At 41.6% G+C, this 14,716-nt stretch overlaps 1 protein-coding gene across 8 annotated transcripts in view; it reads right to left on the minus strand.

Moving 5' to 3' along the window:
• The window catches only part of kmt2ca (lysine (K)-specific methyltransferase 2Ca), a 161,217-nt gene that overhangs the window by 6,487 nt on the left and 140,014 nt on the right, over positions 1 to 14,716 (minus strand). For 7 of the 8 annotated variants that reach the window (XM_034305555.2, XM_034305559.2, XM_034305563.2 and 4 more), the window contains 15 exons: positions 14,447 to 14,552; positions 13,270 to 13,336; positions 13,125 to 13,188; positions 12,773 to 13,005; positions 10,072 to 11,691; positions 9,724 to 9,930; positions 8,522 to 8,686; positions 8,278 to 8,419; positions 7,681 to 7,822; positions 7,359 to 7,534; positions 6,056 to 6,192; positions 4,998 to 5,241; positions 4,288 to 4,424; positions 2,310 to 2,408; positions 1,035 to 2,187 (listed from right to left, as the gene is read on the minus strand). In XM_034305555.2, coding sequence (XP_034161446.2) covers positions 1,035 to 2,187; positions 2,310 to 2,408; positions 4,288 to 4,424; positions 4,998 to 5,241; positions 6,056 to 6,192; positions 7,359 to 7,534; positions 7,681 to 7,822; positions 8,278 to 8,419; positions 8,522 to 8,686; positions 9,724 to 9,930; positions 10,072 to 11,691; positions 12,773 to 13,005; positions 13,125 to 13,188; positions 13,270 to 13,336; positions 14,447 to 14,552 — 4,692 coding nt within the window. The remainder of the gene's footprint in view (positions 1 to 1,034; positions 2,188 to 2,309; positions 2,409 to 4,287; positions 4,425 to 4,997; positions 5,242 to 6,055; positions 6,193 to 7,358; positions 7,535 to 7,680; positions 7,823 to 8,277; positions 8,420 to 8,521; positions 8,687 to 9,723; positions 9,931 to 10,071; positions 11,692 to 12,772; positions 13,006 to 13,124; positions 13,189 to 13,269; positions 13,337 to 14,446; positions 14,553 to 14,716) is intronic. The other variant, XM_034305542.2, reaches the window with a different exon arrangement.

Consider the following 14,716-nt stretch of genomic DNA (forward strand, 5'->3'; position numbering starts at 1 on the left):
CTGAGATTTATAGCATCTGTTTACATTTTTTCCAGGACAAAAATTAGCCCTGCCTCCAGCTGGACCAGAGCTTAAAAGGTAATTTACGACGCATATGTATTGTATTAAGAGAAAAGTGTGCAACTGACTGGGGGAAGGGAAAAACTTGTCAATGGGTGCATCCTAAAATGCATCTTTGACTGCTCAATCCTATGACTTGAGAAAGGAGGCTTTTGAAAGTAGCAATCTTAATCTTACATAAACGATGGGAACAAATAAATCCTTGCATGTATGTCAACTATGTCATGCTTGTAAAACAGCCAGGTGATGAGTAGAATCTTGTAAAACATTAACATTTTAGTGTTACATTAGTAGCTACATGTGTAATAACATTTTAATGAAAGATAATTCAGTGTGAAATCACACACTGTTCTGCTTAGACCTATCTGTTGTACAGTTAACACAGCTAGGAAATGTCAATAAATGAATTCAGTGAAGTTGCTTTAATGTGATTCTTCAGTGAACAAGAACATCTCATTTGTTAAATACATTTGTTCTTGATTCCGCTCATCCTTGTGTCCTTTTTTTTTGCATCCTTTCTCCACTTCCTCAGAGGGAGGAGCTAAGAAGCGTGGAAGAGAAGCAAGGAAAGGAAATGAGGGAGCGATCAGCCAATGATTTACTGTGATAGCAGTACACTTGGCAGACTGCAGAGGGCGCTACAAATTGCTGTTTTAAAATATGGTACATAACTGCAAGAATAATTCGATTTACATAATGCCAAATTCCCCTGGAAGCATCAAACAAATGAGATGCAAATGGTTCCCAGTGGTTTATATATGAAAATACACCAATATAAATGTATATATTTGCATAATTAGCATTTGGAGGTGTAGTAGATGTTTAGGCCCATGCTCAAGGCTATACTTACTATCAATGTAATACACATCACTGGTCTGCAATTTGATACATTGCAATTTCATACATTCTTCATCAGAGACCAATGAAATGTGAAATGATACAAGAAATCTTGGATTCTTGTCTGTGGTGCTTACCTTTAGGGGAGGAGCCAGTCAACACAAGGTCCTCAAATCCTTGCTCCACCACACGGATGGTGAATTCCGGGGTGCCGTCCTTCTCGTCGATAGAGCACAGGTAGCGGCAGCGGCGGTTGGCATGGCGCATGCTCCAGTAGATCCGACTGGCCTCGTAGCCGACGGGGAAGATGGCAGCTGGCGAGTGGAAGGCTTCCATCTGCTGTGGTAGGAGCTGCCCGACTGAATGAAATACCAGGCTGCCTACACGGAAGGTGTGTTCCCGCTCGCCACGCTGCATCATGCTGGCAATCTGGCGAGCTTCATCACGCTGCACATAAACACGGCGGTACACGGTGAAGCAGCGCAGCTCGTGCTCCAGTGCTCCGAATGTGGCGCCCCCAGCACCATTGCCCATACGGGGTTTGTGCAGGTGGCAAAGCATGGTCTTGTCTTTGAAGAAGGTACACTGAGCCTTGAGTGCACAGGTGAAGTGGTATGCGTTGGTGCAGCGTAGTCGATGACAGCCGCTGGTCGCTCCTGTGCGCTGGCAGTAGGCACAGCGAATACTGAGGCCACGGCGCAGTGCCAGCTCCACATTGATGAGTGCACCCGCCTGGGTCTCATACACCTCAGTGGACCAGAGTGCGCAATTCAAGTGCACCCACAAATCCAGGTCAAGGTTTAGTAGTCGGGCCGGGCCATCTGTGAGGCCATCACCCTCCTCGTGGCAGAAGCAGCAGCGTCGCAGGTCTTTGGGCAGTGGCTCTGGTCGCAGTGATGCGTCCAGCTTCCTTAGGAGCTCTTCCAGCTCACCCTCACTCTGCATCTGCAGCTTTCCTCTGGGTACCACAATATGAATGCTCCACTTGCGCCAACGCAGCCCTTTCCAGCGCTTTGCAGAATGGTAGCGTGGTTCATCTGCTCCATTGTGGACAGCTCGGGGCCGGGGCTTCAGTTTGACTGTGACCTTCAGGGCATCTGACTTGATCTCAGCTTTCTGCGTCTCAAACAAAATGGATGGGAAAGAGATGGGAGGGGTGGATGGGGGAGACTGCTTGGGCTGCATCTGGGCCAGGCAGTGTACGTCCAGAGTGGACATGTTGTTGCTGTATTGGTGGAGAACTTTGGGGGGGCATTTCTCTTCAGAGTCAGGTAGCATGGATGCATTCAGCTGAGAGAAGAGGACAGGCAAAGCTCAGTGTCAAACCCTCATTTAACCGTATTATTATTATTTTATAAAATTACACCCCCGGGCTAGTAATGCCATACTTAGTGCAATACAACATGGCTCACCTTGCTGTCTACAGGTTTATTCTGCATGATGGATGAGTAGAGAACAAGGCAGTTGCGGCTGCAGAAAACCGTGTGGCCCTCAGCCCAAACCTGGCCCTCCTGTAGAGAGAACACATGTCAGGGCAGCCACCCCACATGCTTTAGGGAAGCTGGGAAATGGGACTGCACCGCTTCCCACCTTCCTACTACATCACCTTAAATTATTATTAGATAATAGCTCACTAAAAAGGAAGACATCAAAGGCTGTTTTATGTCACACCCTATAGTGATGCCAAAAGTATTTAATAAAACATTTGTGTGGAATCATCAGACACACACACACACATCAAAGTCACCTGCTCATTTGAATGACCACAAATTTTCCAAGTTAACTGGTTTGTGGATTCAGGCAATTCACACACACAGACACACTGGCACACATGCCCACTTGGGTAATGTCAGTTAACCCAGGAATTGCAGCATGAAAGATTTTCTTTTCCCATTGGGACTGGTTTAACATAATTTGGTAGATAATTCTGTCTCCTAGAGAGGAGCTTTAAGGCAGGAAAGAGGGATCACTCACTGAAGAGCTCTATGGCCTCCAGTCTGAAACACTAATGGTGGCCATTTAGTTACCCAGGCTGCACAAAGCCATGAGAAAACAGTCTGGACCTCCACTCATGTTACACATATAATCTTTCAGGCCTTTGGGGAACGAGAGGCTCCATGACTCAAATGCAGACTCGTAATACAGCCTATACAGTGAGATCAAATTTTGTGAATCACTAAGCAGCCTTGGCCCTGCTCAACAGGCTGAGTGAGGGTTTTTATTCAATCTTTATCTCAATTCAATTTGATTTGATTCAATTTGATTTGTATAGAGTTTTTAACAACAGACATTATCGCAACGCAGCTTTACAGAAATCCAGGTATACATAGATTTATAGTGCTTTCATATATGCAGTGTTTAGTCAGTTTGAATGGGACTCTGGTGTGTTCTCCCCCTCAGTGCAGTTCTTTAGGCAGGAGAGAACACAGCAATCACACTCGGATGTGGCCCAAAACAAGCAGTCCAAAAGTGTCTGAGCATGGTGGTCTCAGTCTGAATCCAAGTGAACTCTAACATGGTTTGATTGCAGTAAGAAAGCAGTTTGACTCTGAATCAACCTAAATGCAGGAAATGAACAAACATGTCGCATGTTTCGCGTTGTTGATGTGAGCTGCTAAACTGGGCAAAGGGACAGAGCAGCTGCAGAAATGTCATGTGTTCTGGAGATTTGAAAAGATGACAAAAAAAAGAAAAACACTGGATGCGAGACATAAAATGTTCTAAACTAGTTACTTATATAATTAACTGGTAATTTATTAATTCTCGGCTCGGTGTTCTCCGTGCTCAGGTTATTTATGAGATTTCTATTCACATTTAGTAAACATGTTGACCATTTTCCGTCTCTGTATTTCTGACCAGTGAATAATTTTACATGTGCATTTTTCAGTCTGATACGCAGGTTTTCTGGCTTTGTTCAATTATGTGCAGTGAGAAAACAAACCAAATGAATAGCGAATGAACCAAAAGTATTTTTTTTGTTTTGTTTTTTGATTTTGTTCCGATTCAGACTCCACAAACAGATTATTATGTGTGAAAGTGCCTTTAGATGCCTAATGAACATGCCAGAGGTGACAATAGTGAGGAAAAACTCCCTGAGACAACATGAGGAAGAAACCCTGAGAGGACAGAGAACCTTTTCTCTTCAGGGTGACACCAGATATACACTACACAGGTGCAGAAGAGTAAACACAAACAGTACTAAGAGTGTTGAAAAGATACTCAGAGTCCGGAGATGAGCACAGGACAGTATTCATGATTACAGCAGTAATCTATATGCATGAATAACAAATTATATTCCTTAATGCCTATTAAAAACTATTTATTGTCTATGGCTCACATGGATAGGCACAAGATTACAGAACTTCACGTTACTTCACTCTATATCTCTACCTGTTTATCACAAGGGTCTTTGGCAGACCTTCGGACTCCGTTTCCCAAAACCACCACTTTACACTGGGCACACCACTGCAGTTTTCTCCCAGGGCTGCTTCCGTCTATGTGATATTCTGGTCTGATCGCACCTGGACCTGGAATGCAACATGTCATTGACACCTGTAAAATAAATCTGCACTTTGCTGAAATCTGGAGAGAAACCATTAAAAAAACAACAACAAAAAAAAAAAAACAAGAACTGGTGATTTTTTTAAATAATTACTGCATGAAGAAGCTGAGCCAATTTCCTAAGTAATATGACAAAGGTTAAAGGCACTGTCTGCAGGGCAAGTCCATAATTATTATTGGCTTTTGTTAACATCTCAGATCTCAGACATGATCGATAAGAAAGCCTTCTCTTGCTAGGCTCTACTATGCCATCTTGACCAAACTTTAAATCCATTCACTTTTATAAACTACATGGGAAAACACTTAATGACAATGACTGTGTGCTGTCCTTTATAAAATACTAAAAAAAACAACAAAAGGAATAAAGACTTCTAGCCACAATGAAGACGTTAAGGTAAAAACCTATGATTCACACCACTTGAAAGAAACATCAGAAACCTAAATTGAAGCAGTTAAACCCAGTAATCGTGATTATTGACAAACTCAATCAATATCTGCAATTTCTGTTCACAGTCTGCAGCTGGAACAAGTTGACTCACCTGCGCTGGCGTTTGGTGTGAAGTGCTGAGTCGAGGGCTTCATTGGAGGTCTGGAGAACCTCATGCCAGACTGGAAGAGAGCGGCCTGGCGAGGGTCGAGCCCTTGCGGCGGAGGGACTTTGAGGTTCGCCAGCATGGCCAGGGAGTTGCGTGGCTCTGGACTCAGGGTACTAGATATCTCATAGTTGGCATGTACAGGGACGCAAAGCAAGTTGGATACCGCCGCCATCACTCCTTGAATGTTCTAGAGTAAAAGTAGACACGAAGTTAGTTTCTGGATGTTTGGTTATGCCTGTTATGCCTGTTTCTAATCTGCCTATATAAATAGTCTATGTCCTAAAATGTTTATAATAAACAAAAATATCTCTAACTATGACAAGAAAAAACACGTAGTAGATTATTCACAATGTAGCGTGTGGTCTCGGTCCACCTCCAAGTGAATGCTAGCAGGAAGTGATTCAAACATGCTCTGGGTTATGTTCTGCTAAACTGAGGCATGAGACAAACTGAGACAAAGGACAAAGCTGTAGCACTGCCATGTGTTCCGGTGATGTTTAAAACTAAATGTTTGAAACCTGCTATTTATATAATTATCTAACGATTTATTTAGCTCTGGCCCTGTGTTCTCCATGCTCGGGTGATTTTTTTAGTGATTTCTGTGCACACTTGGTGAAAATTTTACCTTTTCATGTGTCTGTATTTTTGACCAAGAAAGTTTTATGAGAACATTTTCAGCCCTAAACACAACAAGCCAATATGTCTTTGCTTTTTGGTTCACTGAAACAAGTAGCAAAGAACCAAAATTATTAAATGTCACTCTGATTCAGACTTGGAAAATGGACTAAAAGGCATGAAAGCACACTTAAAAATACAATTCTTTTTTAGCACTGAATGTGGCCTGTTCTGAAATCACCAAGCCCTAATTCTTTTCAGACAGTAAATTACAGTTATTTGACCACAATTTGTATTACGCAACACTGAGATAAGCCTCACATCTTCAGAAAAGTGTTGTTGCTGACTGAGTAAAAAATATTGATTATAAAAAAATTAAATCTTACCTCTGCTGCAGCTCGATTGAGTGTGAGTGATACGGACATCAGACCGGCCTTGGAGCAGGAGGAAGACTGATCAAAAGGGGACCCAAAGAAACTGCTCTGGGGTTCTTTCTTCACCTCCCACTGCATTACTTCAGTGCCTGCATCAAAGAGTCTCAGTCAGTGAGGAACTTTATACAGAATGTGAGATGTGGTTTCAAATGTGGACAATGAATACACATACACATGATAATAGTGAAAGAAAAACTTGCAAACAAGCTCATAGTAAGTTCAAGCTACTAAGATTTTCAGGGTATGATAACCTAGTCTAACAATATCATGGAACTAACTGACCAAGCTGGTAGCTAAGAGATCGTATATAACATGATAAACTTTTAATACTAAATCTTTGTAATAAAATCTCTTTGCATATCCTTGTGTATACATATAACAAAAACCAAAAGGAAACAAAATGATCCACTTGTTTTTCTTTATAGAAACATTTACTTTAATTTTTTTGTTGTTTATGCCACACAGTTCATACCCTCCTGACTCACGACCACTTGCAAATGGGCTACACACACACACACACACACACACACACACACTCTCCAAAGAGTAGATCAGGTTGTCCAGGCTTTTCCGAAAGTGTACATGGTGTGATGACAGTGGAGTAAGGAACGAAATCGACAGTGAGGTAACTAATCACACACCGTGACCAACCATGAATCTGTGACACTGTGTAAATACTGTTAACGTGGACACTTCCAGACACCGTCACTAACTTGGTAGCTAAGACACCTGATTCTGGACAAAAGCTGAGACATTGAATCATTTTTTTATTTGACACACGTGACAGAACTGACTGAATAATTTTACAAATGCAAGATATTTTATAGCTACCATTTTCTTTATTGTTTTAATGGCTACCAGAGGTTTTGTCCATTAATAATAATAATAATAATAATAATAATAATAATAATAACAGCTACTTAGTTCAAAGCTTTATGTTTCTTCTTAATGTCTCTATACATATTTAATGAGAGATCGTATATAACATGATAAAATGAAATCAAGGATACAAGTTATGTAAACCAAACCAGTAAATGGGAATTGCAGGTAGGAACTGAAGAAACGTCAGCCCACGCGAATTAGTCTGAGGAATTATTCAAGCCAATCTTTTGATCTTTTCCAAAATGAACATTCACCTGATGCTTTGTCACTCGCTGGTGTGGTGAGGTGTTTTTACGCATGGGGAAAGTGGGCATTGCGAATAATGTTTTGTATGAATTATATTGCATGTGCTATGATAATATGGTAAAGAGACCTTTCCCGCTCGCACTGGGCAGCATTGGGATGGTAGGAGATGGTGCAGGTGATGGAGGTTCCTCCTTTACTAAAGACAGATCCGGGTATCTGCTGATCTCCATGCCAGCAACACTCTCCGGGGACGAGGAGGGGACGAAGCTGTCTGGGGTGTCCCTGTCACAGTTGTCCTGGCCACTTTAAAAAAAAAAAAATGACAGTGGTGGTATGCATGCAAAAAGTCCAAAAGAAACAAGCATCTCTAGCTCAATATTGTATTTAATCTTCAAATAGTATTGATAGCGTTAATACAGAAATTACAAAGCTAAGCACTCAAGTCTTACCGGAGCTCCTCTTGATTGGTGTGTGGGGGTGTTGGCAAGGAGGCAGGCACGTCAACAGTCTTGGGTCCTTGAGCCTGAGACAGGAGGTCGTCCTCTCTTTTGAACGTGGTCGGCAACTGCTTCGGCCCCAAGCCTTTGGACACTGAGAACAGCCAAGTGCAAAACGTTTCAACTACAGGAATATTTAATGCCAAGTAGACAGCGCATGCCTTTCGAAATTGCAGAATCGCTGTACTTCTCAGACTAAACAACTTTTATCACTATTGCAACTTTTGTGTAATTATCCAATAAATCACACTTAGTTAGTGAGGTTTTAGAAGTGTTTAGGCAGACTGTGTTTGTTTAACTGGCTCTTTAGCCAACAGGATCTTTGCAGAAATCCTCAGCAAAAAACAATTACACATCTTTTTTGGTGAAATATATTTATGGTTTCTTAAAGATAGACACAAAAACCCAAGCTTAGCCAAAAATTCAGCCATAGTGACATATGACAGAATTTCCCAGACAACTGCTCTTCCAGTGTACAAAATTTCTAAAAAGAAAAAAAACCAACAATATTTTAATGACAAAATGAATGATTCGTTATCAGTTGCTTACCCTCATGCCCACTTATAACAGCAGCCTTCCTGGCGAGCTCCTCTGCTGTGGCAAAACCATTCACCATCTTCTGCCTCACTACAGGAGGCGGGGTAGGAGGCAGAGAGGCAGGAGGCGTTGGAGGATTGCTCAGGTTGTTTTGCTGCACGGTGAAATAAAATGCAAAAGATACATTTACTAAGCATTCAGCTCATATTTTTTTATTTACATCTTTTCCCTCACACATCTGGTAGTAGAAAGAGACCTTATAGATGAGCTGGGAGTAGTAGTCTGACACTCCATCCAGTGATGCACTGCCAAAAGATCCAGACAGTCTGTTCTCTCCGTTCAGCTTCCCACTGCCGTATGGAGGGAAGTGGGCAAAGTTCACGCCAATCAGGGGCTCCATGAGGGGCAACAAGGAGAGCTGCTGTTATGGGTAGAGAAGCAGAAAGATGTAAAGAATTACTTGATGAACCTAATAAAATCAATATAAAACAATAAAAGGACATAATTTATAAGAGAACTGACCAGTCTAGACAGAAAAAAATATAAAAAGGGCTCAATGTAGATGTGTGCATCAGGGGGACCTTAAAAAAAAGAGCTTTTACTTCTTAAGCGTGGGAGCAGGCACTCAAATGTGAAGCTTGCGGGAGAAAGAAAGGCCATGTTCCTTAAAGTGAGAGCATATACAGTTCTGGTGCACTGCTACTGCTTTCATTCATTTATCATGAATGATATCAGTAACTGCTTTTACAGGTGCAAACAATCATAAGTAAGTGTGTGTGGGGGGGGTAGGGGGTGGTAATGATATTAAAAAAAAGATCTCTTCCTCTACCTAAAACATCATTTCATATCTTCAGCACTTTAAATAAAAATATATAGAAACTCCCAATGTTCCAAACTGCACAGCACAGGAAACTTGGATAAAATGGAACTTACATAAAACATAATATACTTCATATTTTCAAAGCCTGGTTTGAAAAGAATGAATGTAGAACTAAGGGGGGGGGGCTGCAGATTAATTATCATATATAGCACATGTGTGTCCATAAGTAACAGGGTGTAAAAGCACTCTTGTAATCTTAATCATTGTTAATGTAAGCGCACTGAATGTTTCATTTAAAACCCTGTTTAGGCCTTTCAAGAACTCCATCTAATGCATTCTGCTCACACCTATCCATGCCAGCACTGCAATTAAGACTTAATGAAAGTAATTACTCCTTGAGATGACTGTAATTAAAGAGGCACATTTTCAGAAAAAAAAAAAAAATCAACATTCTGTATAATTTAAGACTCATTTAGCTATAGGACATTTACACCTGTAATGCCTTTAAGAAAAAAAAGTGCCTTTAAGAAAAAGTTTTGCTATTAAATTATAGAAATGTATAGTTAGTACAGTACATTATGTGATTTTTGTTTCTCAGTCACCCAGTACAATCCAATTCATTGCAGTTTTTTTTTTACCTGCTTGAGTTGCGTCATCAGTGTATCAGTAGTTGGATACAAGACCTGGCGATCCTCCTGCTCTTTCTTTCTTTTCTTCCAACGAGACTGAGGTTTCTCAGCCCCCATCTTTGTTGTTCTCTTATTGCGTTGTTTTTTCTTGCCTTGGTCTGGTAGAGAAGGCTCTAGAGAATCCAAATTACCAGCCAACTGGCTATTCCCACCGTCCTGTAAAGACAGGCCCGGAGTGAATAACAAACATGTATGAAATTGTTTGCTTTGGATATTTATGTATTTAGAAAGATTAGCTTTTTGGTGCATTTTACAATTTTTAATTGAGATTCTAAGTGTTTATAAATTTTTTCTTACCAAACACTCAGTAGAACTCAGCTTGACAGAGCCCTTATTTTCAGCCACTCCTTCTTCTTCTGATCGTAGGCTATCATTGGATGTCTGGTGTGTATGTGGTGTGGTTGAAGGAGGTGGTGTGCTCTTGGTATTCAGCAGGTGTTTGAGAAGTTCATTCCCAGACTCACCCTTGGTACTGTGTGCTGGACTTTGCCCAGTGATGCTTGGGGTTTCCTCGACCTTTACTATGCCTGCTGCCCCTGATCCCAACGCCCCTTCAGCCCCCTGGCACTCACTCGTGTCCAGCTTCTCCTGCTTGATCTCCTGCAGTTCATCAAAGACTCCTCGTTCAGTCTCTGAACCTACACTAGATTGGCGTCTGAGCAGACTCCCACTACCAGACAGCTGCCTCTCCAGCTCTGATGAAGGAGGCAGTCCGGACATAGAGCATAAGGAATTGGAGAGCTCAGAGGAGTCCTGGTCTCCTATTAGGGCAGCACTGCGTGTAGGGGTGGAAGATGTGTCTGAAACACATGGGGTCAGAGGAGCAGTGAGGTCTGAATGAGGTGTGGAAGGTGTTTTCACTGAATCTGCATCGTCGTCTTTCTTCTTTTTCCGATTCCTCTTTTTCTTACCTTTCTCCTCTGGGATGATGTTGGAGTATAATTGTATGAGAGACTGGCCTGAGCCAGGGTAATTAGGAGGCAGCGGTGTAGCTGACTCCATGCCAAACAGAGAGCCTTCGCCTCCTCCTTGGGGCATTGTCGGTGGCCGAGGCTGACCTGGCATGAAATTGAGTCCATGCATCATTGGATTCTTTGGCCGGAAATTTGGCCCCATGTCCTGGCCTGGAAAAACAGCACTCCCAGCTATGGGTCGTCGCTCTCCACCCTGCATGAAGGCTGGACCAGGGCCCCCAAAGTCTAGAGGTGTACTGCCCTGCTGGGAGAACATTGATCCCATCTGTTGTGGCTGCTGAGGTCTGGCAGGCTGCATGAAGTCTTGGGGCAGGTCGGTATTGTAGAAAGGCATGTGGGCCAGGCTGTCTCGGTTAGCATCTGGAGCCATGCCTGCACCCTGTTGCTCCATCTCCAGCCGCTGAAGAGCCCTCTGTCTTTCTACCTCTTGCATCAGCTGCACCCGCTGTCTCTCCTGTTGCTCCCGCAGTCGCTCGCGGCGCTCCCGCTCCTGGAAGCCCTCACTGAATGGGTTATTGTCATCAAACTTTACATGCGGGGTGGTACCTCCAACCACATGACCGACAGGAACACCACCAGGCTGGCCAGGTGGCACCATAGCAGGTGGTGGCTGGGCCTGAGGTGGCTGGCCTGGGTTGGCTGGTGGCATCTGAGGAGGCATGTGAGATGGTATTCTGGATCCTCCAATTGGTCCAGGGCCACCCGGGTGCCAGCCAGGCATGTTAGGCATGCGGTTGGGGTTTGGCTGACCAGGATGTGATTGCATTGGACCCATAATAGGCTGGCCCATATGGAGTCCACCAGGCATCATGCCAGGGGGTTGGCCTGCCATTCCTGGCATAGCCTGCATTGGATTCATCATAGAGGGCTGCATACTGCGTGGTTGATGCTTGACGCGGTACTCCTCAATAAGCTCAGCATGTTCCTTTTGCTGCTTGCGGATCTATGGAGAGAAATTGAGGTTGACTGAGCATGCAAAATCAGCATCCTGCATGGTGTAAAATAGATGAATGGACTGTAATTATGATTGCTCCAAGTATGAATAATATGAACTTTATTTTTAATAAGGTGCATTTCTGCATTCAAACAAAATACACAAGCCAGTTCCTTCTTCATCTAGGACTGGACCAAACCATCCTGACTCAACCGGCCGCCTGCGCATCTCAATTTCGGAAGAATGGCACTACAATGTAAAGTGCTAGAAGTGCAGTCTATACTTGAAAAGATGTGCCTCACTTTGACATGAAGGGTAAAAATTTGTACGTCATATCAAACAATAAATCCAACGCTTTCCAATATCTGTAGAGGTGAGATATTGCACACACACTCAAAACAATGATGTTTTGAGCTGTAATATGCAAACTGAACCCATGCAAGTAGAAGAATAGTTTTTAGCTGTTGATTTTGTATTTTCCAAACATTATGAGTGACAAAGGCTGCGATTTGGAGTCAACGGAAATTGCAGAATTGTGAAGGTTAAACATCCATCACCTCACTTGTCTGGGAGTGGACCAGTTTAGAAATATCAGTCACTTTAATTAAATTACTGAAATGGCAAGAGGAATGGTGAAGCGGGTTGGTTTTTTTTAAATATTTTTTTTTAAATGTACAGGATAAAATAAATGAAGAAGTCAAAGCAGCACAACAGCGAATAAGCTTATGCTTATCTGTCTTACGACGACCTGAGAGCAAGTATGGATTTGACTTGTTAAAAATGTTTTAAACCAGCATAGAATGTCACACAGCTCAAATTCCTCAAACAGCTATACATAGAAAGAACTATAGGACTATAAATATATTCTCATATAACTATAAAATATATAAATAATCTATACATAAAACAGTAAATTCTGTATATTAGCAGATATTTAGTATACATGATCTACTTACGAATACTTTTATTTGAAACTGAATGCTGGTCACTACTATTTTGGAAATAAAGTTACAAAAATACTCTCCCTGAAAAATAAATCCAGGGAGAAAACTTAATTTAAAAAAGTCTAACACTGCGCTAGCAACCCTACCTGTTCCAGCTGCTTCTGTACCACGCTCTGCTGTTCAGTCACATGTTTCAGCTGCTCTGCATCTTCCTCAGGGAACTCACGGCCTGCCTTTTTAGCTGTGCGCTGTTTTGCTGAGAGGGCCTTTTTGGATTTCCTGTGGGCCCCAATCTGTTCTTCCAAAAACTTCTGCTGCATTTGAAGAAGCTGCTGAGTATCTTGAAGCCACTCCTCATATTGCTTTCTCTGAGCATCATCTGAAAAGGTGGTTACAAATATGAAAAAGGGGTTACAAAAGTAAAAACTTGCATTAACAAGGTATCTCAAAATAAACAGCTTCATGATAACCTATAAAGACAATACAACAAACACTTACTGACAAACCCAGGTCCAAAATTAGGAGGGTTCGGCCTTGTTAGCTGAGGTACTAGCTTCCCATCCTAAAAGCAAAGTGGTGTTAATGGCTTAACGGCTGCCATATTACAAGTGAAAATATAACAAATGCAGGCTTATGCATGTACCTGTCCAAAAACATGCTGAGGAAACCCAAGTGCATCTGGTCCATGTGCTCCGGGCATCTGTTGCATTCTGTCCCAAAAGAGACAAACGTATAATGCGACACCAACTTTTGTAAAAATGTAGTTCTAGCAAGAAATCTCTAATGTGGGGGAAAAAAACCTTAAACATCATTACATTTGCAGTAATATCAGTAATATCACTATCAGTAATAGCTCCTTTGGGAACAAATGCCAGTGTAGTAAATTACTGGGACTTGTAGAGTAAAATAGCTGTTTATTACACAGTTGAGGCCACAAGTTTACATATACCTAGACTAAAGACATTCAAACTCTACACATTTCATGTTACCATATACTTTCTGTGTTAGGTCAATTAGGGTATCTACTTTATTTCCATAAGAGGCAATTTCAAAATAATAAGAGACAGATTTATTTCAGATTTTATTTACTATATAAGACTGACAGTGGGTCAACAATTTACATACACTTTGTTAGTATTTGAACTTGCATCAAACACTTTGGGTTGCCTTCTACAAGCTTCTCACAACACTTTGCCAGAGTTTTTGCCCATTTCTCCAGACAGAACTGGTTTAACTCAGTCAGGTTTGTGGGGCTTCTTGCACTGAGACGCATGTTCAGTCCACAAATTTTCTATGGAATTTAGGTCAGGCTTTGTGATGTCCACTCCAATACTTTCACTTTGTTGTTTGTAAGCCATGTGTTACATGTCTTCAGGTTTGGCTTCAGTATTTCTAGATTATCAACCTTCCTGAAGTGCACCAGTCCATTTTCCAGCAAAACACCCCCACAACATGATGCTGTCACCCCCATAATACACAGTTGGCATGGTGTTTTACAGGTGCACTTCCATTAACTCCTAATTATGACAGATGGCCATTATTATGACAGCTTCTAAAATTCAACACATCAATTTCTGGAATTCCAAAAACTGTATGGAAATTAGAATTATGATATAGTGAATAAAAGCTGAAATAATCTGTCTCTAATCAATTGTTTTAAAATTACGTATCTCTGATGTGAACAAAGTAGATGCCCTAAGTGACATGCCAAAAGAAATGTATAGTAACATGAAATGTGTGGAGTTATGAAAATCTGAGATTGATCATCTTTAGCCTAGATGTATGTAACCGTTGTACAGATTTTGTGAATGGTTATTTACCTGACCATGGGTGTCATTCCCATGCTATTCTGTGCCATCACTTTATTAATTCCTTTCAAGGCCACCATCTTGGCCTTCATGATCGGGTCTGTAATAGCATCAAAGTCTATACCAAAAAAAAAACCATGGAAGACAAAAAAAAAATAGTTACTGGAATGTGCAACATTTAGACACACTTTATACTTGATCATTTAATGTGTCTTGTGTATCAAGACTTGATCTACATAAAAATAAAAGTGTAAATGAACCCAACATGCATTTGAAACAGAT

This window comes from Pangasianodon hypophthalmus, chromosome 1 (genome assembly GCF_027358585.1).
Source record: "Pangasianodon hypophthalmus isolate fPanHyp1 chromosome 1, fPanHyp1.pri, whole genome shotgun sequence".
Taxonomy (NCBI): domain Eukaryota; kingdom Metazoa; phylum Chordata; class Actinopteri; order Siluriformes; family Pangasiidae; genus Pangasianodon; species Pangasianodon hypophthalmus.